Genomic DNA, 8767 nt, shown 5'->3' with positions numbered 1-8767 from the left:
GCGAGTTCTGTTTTGCCTAGATCCAATTATTTTACCTCATTAATTACTGATGTAGAGTTCTAATCAATCAATTAGTCGATACCCTAGTAGGATCTTCTGATATTCCACTAGAATAATGAATTAGCAAGAACTACTTATCTTTTGACCTCACAGTCTAAACTGGTTCGGGGTTAAGGCGTTCACGGATATGTCATACCAATTTTGGGTTAATTCCCACCTAAATGACTTCCTAGGGCTATCAAGCCTATGGTTTAAGTTCTTCCTCTGCTAAACAGCTAATCTACTAAGAAACTTTATCATTCAATCAATTAATTAAGTTAAAGCAATTGAAACATGCAAAATATTTAGAAAGCATAAATTGATTCTAATCGTTACACAAACATTTATCTAACAATGTTAAAGAAAGAAATATAAAGAATAGAATAAGGAAAAGAGATTCTCATAGATTCATCGATAAAAGCGTGGTTACGGAACAATCTCCTCTCACGGAAGTTTCACTTCGGAACAAGATCTTCCGATTACAAGAACATAAAATAACCTAAGTGAAAACTAAGAATGAAAGAAAAACCTAAGAATCAACCCCTTAAAATTGTGTTTAAATTGATTACAATGACCTTTATATAGGCTAAACTTGGAATATTAAAGTGCCTAAATTACCCTTGAAGTCCTTAGAGTTCGACTGGGACAAATACACATAATTTTCCTCCAAAACATAATTAAAACATGCAAGAGTTTTTGGGCTGTGCAAGGGGTTAGTTGCAACACAGGCCTGCAGTGTTGTAACATTAAAGTCCAATGTCAAGACATCGAAGGGTCGTGTCGCGACATCGAGGGCATTTTCGCTTCAAAACTTATTTTTAGCTTTTGTCTTTTTCATTGAGACATCAGTATCTTGGTGTTACCACATAGGCGTTAGTTTTGGCCCAAATATGCATATTATTTAGCTTCTGATTTGTCCTACAAGACCATATAACCTTATTTAGATATATAAAATGTAATAAAAACTACTAAAAACATAAACTACTACTCTAAGCATGAAAACCTAAATATATACTAAAATGCTTCGATTTAACTAATAAATAACCTAAATTTATGTGTAAAAAGGATGTAAATAATAGTGTATTTCATGCCAGATAACTGACCTATTTGTATTCCACATTTAGTACCAATTTTTGAGCCTATTGACATTTTTTGAGGAACCTCACTACAAACCCCTAGCCTGAAACATTAATTTGTATTTACCTTTTTTCTTTGGTCCTGCACTACACGACTATAGACGTCTGACCATACATATTGAGGGTTAAGTAGATACATCAAGGTGGATTTTGTAAATATTGAGTGAAATAGGAAAGATTGGTGTGATATGGGAACTATAGGTTAGCCTGAAAGTGCAAAATAAAAGAAAAACTCAAAAAGAAAATCAGTACGAGTAGAAAAAATCTTGAAACGACGAAAAAAGTATTTGTGAGCTGAAAAAGAAAGTGACAAAGTCACAAGAGAAAGAAAAACTCGTTCATCAGTGCACAGAAACTCGTAGGATAGCCGTAGTTACTATATCATGCTATGATTTCCTATGTGGAGAAACAAAGAAGGTGAGAGAAGGAGAAATAAGGCGATAAGCGAGTAAGGGCCACTAATGGGGAAGAATAGGGATCAAAACGATGTGCCAAACTATTTTCGTGTTCGTAAACCTTTTTATGCTTACTGTCTTTGAATTACACACTTCTCCTTAGCCTCAGAACGTTACAAGCCGAAAAGTCCTATGTGACCTAAATATCCTTATGCATGAATGGACATTATATTGAACAATTGCATAATCAACTATTTGTATTCTGCTCGGATAATCAAATTACTTGTATAATTTATTGATGGATCCCTACAGATGAGACCCTTAGTGCTTGTATATTTTGTAGCATACTGAACTTAGATGTTTGTGGTCAAAAGTGGTAAGTCAACTATTCATTATGTTAGAATTATATGTAAGTATAAAATGCCTAGTTATGTACTCCAAAGTCAATACTTGTGTGATATTTTCTCAAGGGACGTCTTTTATTTCTTGTCTTTGTTCATGTTTCTTGAGGACAAGCAATGACTTAAGTGTGGAGGAATGAGATAATAAAATGTGAAAATTGAGTCTTTTATTGACCTTAGGGGCCGAATGAGGCCTAAGGGTGAGCTAATGAACTTTATAAGTGTGCAGGAGACCATTAGAAGGCATATTAAATGAATATTGGTCGCAATGTCATAACAAGGAATGCTCAATGTCAACATAGAGAGCAGAATGGAGAAATCACGAAACTACCTTCGATGTCACAACACAACCTAATGGTGTCGCGATATACCCTTGAAGATACGTGTGTCGCGACATCGACTCTGGACAAAAATTAACACGAGTCAAGAGGCATTTTGGTCTGCACAATCAAACTTAAAACACGGGAATGTCAGCTAACCTAGGGTTAAGGATGACAGCCACCTGAGATCTATAAACAGGCTCCTTTGTCATATGTAAAATGGAGCAATTACTTAGCTTAGAATTTCACTTTTAAATTCAGTTTAGCTTTTCTTTCTTCTCAAGGTTTTAGGTTTATTTTTAGTTTGTTCTTTGTTTTATCTCAAGAGATCTAATGTTTGGAGACAGTCAAACTCTGTGTATTCTTTTTCATCTTCAATACAAATCAGACGTTTTCTTAAACTTTACACTTCAATTAATTTATCATGTTCTCTCTTTACATCAATTCCATATTGTTTATGAAAATCATGTGGAAGTAATCCTTCTAAGGGAGATTAGTGAGTGGAGGGATGATCTATTAACTGTTTTGTAGGGTTACTTAACGGATTAGCTGCTTGAGAATGGAAGAACTTAAAACCCTAGGCCTGACAACCATAGGAAGTCATCAATGAGAAAATTAACTCAAAATTGGTATGGCCTATCCATGAACACCTTCACCCCAAACTAGTTTAGACATTGAGGTCAGAAGATAAGTAGTCATTGTCGACTCGTTATTCGAGTGGAAGATCAGAAGATCCTGCTGGGATAGAACTAGTTGATTGATGAGGAACCCGAAGTGACAATTGATTGGGATTACAGAAGCGAGCTAATCACTCATAATCAAATTTGATTTATTCTATTCTTTGATCTCTTGAATTTTATTTCTTTATGTTATTTTATTTTTTGATCTCTCTATGCCTTCTCGCTCTCTCCGTCCCTGAAATCCTTGTACTTTCCAGTTTAGCTTCAAGGTGCAATACTGTAATTGCTTGACAAAACTAAACGGCATGCTTTGATATTGCATTTGCAAGCAATATGAAGGCAATAGTGGCTGATGGGATAGTGTTATTCTCTGGAAATCTCTGGTTCTTTTGTGTACCCTTTTTGAAGCTTATTGTTTACTTCAACTATGATAAACTCTTCTTGAAAAATTAGTTTAGAAAAGAACCATAACCGAAAAAAAAATTCTGAATTTTAATCCATTAATTGGCTTTTTAAGTTAAATTTTTATTTGCGTTTTCCTTATTTTTCTCTTTGGTTGTCTTCAGCTAAAGCTCTGTGATTCTAGGTTTTCTTTATCGATAATTCTTGAATTTGAATTATTAAGATAGCATCTTAATCCTACAGGCATTGGTGCAAATGAAGAACTCGTTCACTCGCTTTCCGACAATTTTACAAGCTTGTGAGATTCATCGAAATGCTTAGGGGGCAATATTCCCGTTCTGTTGGTTGTTATAATGAAGCAGCTTTTCACTATGTAGAAAAAAAAAACTGTTTTGGACTAAAGGACCCTAACTTTAATCAAAATTCCAAGAAAGAAAAAATACGTGTCAATCACGTCAACAATAATGGATTGACCTATTTTTTAATAACAGTGATTAATTTGAACAATTAGTTTACCTTAATCAAAACTTCACTGATTAAAACGTTATATCATTCTCTAGAATGGCAAGACATTCAGTTCACCTTGACAGACAATTTACGGTAGAAAGCATTTACATACATTTCCACCATTCAATAAAATTTAGTTTGTTGAGTTCTATGATGCACAAGGAATTTTTGGCTGACTGTTGCCATGAATGGCCTCAAAGACCTCAACACAAGCTTTCGAGAATCCCATTAATGCCTGAAATACATTGGGCAGGCTAGTTTTTAGATTGTTTAAAATCATGGTCTTGCTTAATTGGACTGAGTTCAGATGTTTGCCTTTCTCCACATCAACTCGCTTCTTTAAGGCTTCAGTTTTGGCACGCTTCAATGAAAGAGGATGCTTTGGGCTCAGCGTGGAGTTCATATCTAAAGTTAATACACTTCCCTCAACCTTTTTCTCCATCTCAGTCAGTGAAATTAACTCCTTCTGCAACCTTTTCTGAAGCTTCTCAGATTTTTTTTTCTGGTTGTGCTCCTCAGCCTGCTGTTGGATTATAGATTGGATAGCCAACAAAAAACTCTTAATGGTCTCTGATGCCGCCTGCATGCACAGTAGAGATATAACTCAAAATGATAGCATAGAGGAGATAATTTAACTAAAGAACTGCTTGAGCACCATATCCCTAATACTTGTATAAAAATCATGGTAAAGTTTACCTTATCAGGTAATTTTTCAAAACCAAGATGCCATTCTTCACAAAGCCTACGAACTGCAGATGAGCAATGACTCTGCTGCTGGTTGCTTACAAGGCAATCAGTAAGTTGGATCCACTGGCAGAGTGTTCTTAAATACTCTTGTTGAGATTTTATGAGCCTGCAGAAGCTATAATACCAGAAAGAAACCTCAGTTTCAAGCTGAGCTGTAGCCTGAAGACGGGATTCAGTAGTCAGATCCATGCTTAAATTATCAGTGAGATGATTCAACTGCTTTGAAATATGGTTCTGAAATTGATGAGATTTGTACATCATCTTCCACATCTCCATCAGACTGTAATTGGGAAGATTAGACAATTTGAGCAAATTCAATCTTATACACTACTGAAATATAAACCATAATTCAAATAGTTCAATCACCCCAAGATCATTAAAAAAAAAACACCTAATCAATAACTGCTTAAGGCTTATTGACAATTTCACTAAAAACTGAAACAAGACAGGGAAGATAATTTAAGTTGGAATTATATTTAAGAAGATTTCATCATACACTTATGGTTTTTTCTTGAATTAATGTATACTTGACACCTTTTGAAAGCCCCTTCAAAAATAAGTGAATTTCCAGAAATCAAATCATGCTAAATTACTTTGGTAACGAGGACCCTATTGACAACCGCATCACACCAGAACTTTGAGGTTTTTGGAGTATCTCTTCATTTAGGTATCACCAGGGCAAAGCTAGAATCTCAGTATTTGGAGGGCCAACTTTTTTTTTTTTTTTTTTGGTGGGGGTGGGGGTTACAAAGTTAAAAATTTTACTTAAAAAGGACTAAAACTGTACTATGAATAATGGTAAGAGACCCCATTTAACCAGGGGGTCAAAGCCCCTGCCTTCTCCCCTAACTATGCCTCTGCGTATCACCGAACCGGTTAAAGAAATCTAAATATGTACTCATGTAGCATAGCAAACAGATCTTACCCCGAAGTTAATGCAACCAGTTGTGGGTAAAGCTCCTCATCAATGAGCTCCAATATAGATGAACAGGCTGTACTTATTGAATGTTGCAAGCGTGTCATGTCATTCTCCAGATTCTCAACACTTGATTTGATTTTCTGAGTCTTCGTCCAGTCACGGTTTTCATCTTGCTTTTGGAGCAACATCAATTTCTTTTCAAGCTCCAATTTGGTAACTTCTTCCTCCTACAAACATCATCACATTAGAATAAGACTCATACAGAAGTCAAAATGAAACAGAAACCTAGGCAAAGCATGGTCATAAAATATTCAATATACACACTACCGATGTATGCATTAAAAGATTCTGACATTGCCACCAAAATCACAATCAATAGCACATTATAATTTATTCAAGTTTTAATCAAATGACCAGGCTAGGTATCACTCTTACCTTTACTTGCTTGTAAAGCTTCTGCTCTGCAACATATAGCTTATCAAGAGTAATGCAATGAGCTCCAGGATTGCATGGTTCGCTATATCGACACTGAAAAGCATCTCTTGCAAGCTGAAGGGACTTAGAAGACCAGCTCCATGACAACACACTAAAAACCTTTGCAGAATTGCTCCTCTTTCCTGTAGTGTAGACAAGTTTGGAAACAGTGCGCATTTTTTACAACACAATGCAGCCAGCCAGATACTGGCTATTTAATGCTCAAATCACTTATTACAAGATCAAATAACAATTACCAAAGTAAAAAGTTCTTTAGGATTCACTTTAAGGCCTAAATTGGTATCCATATTACCAAGAGAAGAAAAAAGCACAGAAGCATGAAGAGAAATATAATTCCAGCTTCGGCTTAGTCAATTGCATCAGATAGAGCTTCCTATCCATGTTTTTACCATAAGAAAAAAAAGCACTTAAACATAGGGAAAATGATACTCGTAAAATAACAAATCATTAAAAGGTTTGCTTACTTTTGTTTTCATTGAGTTTCCATGGAAGAGAATTGTTCCCTATGTTGATGTCTGTAAAAACAGCTATTTCCTTCCCACCAGCTGATGCCTTCAAAAAGTAGTCATCTAAGTCCTTCATAATTCCCTCTAAGGTCTTGTTGTTCTTCAATACTAACATGGCTACATCTATCGAGTCTTTATTATACCAGCTCATGATTGATGAGCTATCATCAACTATTTCCCTTCGCAGAGACCTCTCAGGGAGAGTATTTATGGCAAAACCTTCGACAAGCTCTTCTCCAGGATTTTCATCCTCAAACTGCATCTTGCTCTCTGCCCAACTTTCCTCCTGAATTGGTTCCACTGTTTCACTCTGTTTTGGATGATGGAGAGGTGAAGTAGACTCAAAAAGGTCCCAATAGGTCCATGAAGAGCTTGCAGTAGGAGGTGGTGGGGTAGAACACTCATCCTGATTAATCTTTGTGCTTTCATCTAGGGCAGCTTCGATAATACCATTTTCACCGGCCTTTCTTGGATCAGGACTAAAAGAAGGTGGTGGAGGAGGAGGTAATGGGGAAGGTGGAGAGGGAGGCAATGTCAAGCAATGAGAGGTATTTTCAAGTTCTAATGAGTCGGACTCAGTAAACTGCCTCAGGGTTACACCAGTATTCTTCAATGCCCTCAAATATGCCAACTGGGCATCTGCAAATTCTCCTCTATATCCCACCAATTGTTTCATAAGCTTCTTCCGCTCCTTACAAACCTGCACCCTCCCTTCTCTCTCGATCCTTGAAGCAGCACAGCCCATTTTCTTAATCAGGGATCATTAAAGTATCTACTTTAACCTGCATTACACAAAATCAAGCCCATTTCTCTACAACTTAAGTGTTGCTTATAATGCTGAAAAAGAAAAAAAAATTAAGACCCAATCCTATTTCTATGGTTAATCATGCATTCTATTTCCATTAAGCTGAAATGATCACAACCATAAAAAGAACACACCAACGCCCTAAAAGCCAAATTTGTATTTCTCATACATATGAATTCCTTCCCGGGACATTCAAAGATCTCAAATATCGCAAAGCGAGTAGTTAATCTCAAAGAAATTTTACAACTCATGCATCAACAAAGCAGCAGTCAGATTCCCTTGGGTAAACTGATACTCGTAACCACAATCTGTTGCTTCTGCAGGATCTTCATACCTTACTTTTACGGAGACCAAAGGCCTCATAGAAGACAAAAGAAAAAGACTAGGAAACAAGAAAAAGAAACCAGTTGCTTTGTATGCTATCATATCATCTACCTACCATAAAGTAGCAATAGATTCAAATGGATGCCTTTGTCCTTAGGATTCTAACAAGGCTTCTCAATCAAAGTGATCATCTATATAGCGAAAGATCAAAACTTCAAACCCAAATTTCTTACATTAGAGATGCCTTTCAACGACCGCTGATTCAGATCCTCAACAAGGCAAAAAGAACAAACAAAAAAAAAACGCACCTAGCTTCCAAAATCTTCATTGCTCAAACTAAAGCTGCAATACAGCAATTCCAAGACCAAAGAGAGAAGGGTTCCTCAGTAAGAGAAAAGGGTTCCTCAGTAAGATGATTTTGAGTAATATCTAAAAGGAAAGAAAAGGTAGAAAAAACGACAAGAAGACAATGTGACTGTAATAGAAACTGCCAGCGACAGAGACATGCTTCTTCTTTCTTGTTGGAAAACTAAAACAGTAAAAACAAAAGGAAGCAATCTACCTTATGACTGAAACATTGATAAAGGAAAAAGTCAAAACTCGAAACAGAAGGGAAATGAGAGGAATTGCAAAAACTTGTTAAAACTTAAAAGATGAAAAGCACCCGCCACCAAAAAGAAAGGTGAAAGACTTCTTATTTGCTTAGCTTTCCAAAGAGAGAGAGAGAGAGAGAGAGAGAAAGAGAAAGAAAAAAAGAAAGAAGCGTCAAGTGAGAAGAGCTCACCCAAAGACAAAAGCATCCAAAGCAGAGGGAGGAGGCGAAAGCAGGCACATTTTTGCTACCTTTAATTAATTAAAACACTGTACCCCACTCCACGCTAGCATGAGTGCGTTTTCCATACTATTATTATATTTGAAAGAGGCCCACGTCATTAGCTGACTGCTCACTTTAGCGTCTTTGGTAGCTGCGTAAGTTAGCCTCGTACTGTTGTACATTTTAGTATAGTTGTTGACATATATGGTCATACAGTCACGGGTCATATATCAAATCTGTGATAATTGTGCACAAAACATTTTATAAAGGTCAATTT

General features: G+C 36.2%; 1 protein-coding gene across 8 annotated transcripts; it reads right to left on the bottom strand.

Moving 5' to 3' along the window:
* Positions 1-3906: 3906 nt before the first annotated feature.
* Positions 3907-8561, bottom strand: LOC107922166 (protein ALTERED PHOSPHATE STARVATION RESPONSE 1). Of its 8 annotated transcripts, none has more exons than XM_041086457.1 (7): positions 8461-8561; positions 7910-8018; positions 6506-7329; positions 5982-6163; positions 5553-5773; positions 4577-4907; positions 3907-4460 (listed from the first exon to the last, which is right to left on the bottom strand). In XM_041086457.1, the coding sequence occupies exons 3-7, from the start codon at positions 7290-7292 to the stop codon at positions 4029-4031; spliced, it is 1953 nt and encodes a 650-aa protein (XP_040942391.1). In that variant the 5' UTR covers positions 7293-7329; positions 7910-8018; positions 8461-8561; the 3' UTR covers positions 3907-4028. The 8 variants fall into 8 exon arrangements, with proteins under 8 accessions (XP_040942391.1, XP_040942392.1, XP_040942390.1 ...); XM_041086458.1 differs by having other exon boundaries at positions 7985-8018; XM_041086456.1 differs by having other exon boundaries at positions 8239-8550.
* Positions 8562-8767: the final 206 nt, after the last annotated feature.

The sequence above is a fragment of the Gossypium hirsutum genome, chromosome D01 (assembly GCF_007990345.1).
Source record: "Gossypium hirsutum isolate 1008001.06 chromosome D01, Gossypium_hirsutum_v2.1, whole genome shotgun sequence".
Taxonomy (NCBI): Eukaryota; Viridiplantae; Streptophyta; class Magnoliopsida; order Malvales; family Malvaceae; genus Gossypium; species Gossypium hirsutum.
This window is presented reverse-complemented; position numbering and strand designations above follow the sequence as displayed.

What these genes read in the sequence shown, in the direction of transcription:
- LOC107922166 (XM_041086457.1), bottom strand. Translation starts at nt 7,292, where the DNA reads ATGGGCTGTGCTGCTTCAAGGATCGAGAGAGAAGGGAGGGTGCAGGTT. An exon ending in AGCTTTACAAGCAAGTAAAG is followed by an intron (nt 5,774 to 5,981) that starts GTAAGAGTGATA and finishes TGATGTTTGTAG; the next exon opens with GAGGAAGAAGTTACCAAATT. An exon ending in CTGGTTGCATTAACTTCGGG is followed by an intron (nt 4,908 to 5,552) that starts GTAAGATCTGTT and finishes TCCCAATTACAG; the next exon opens with TCTGATGGAGATGTGGAAGA.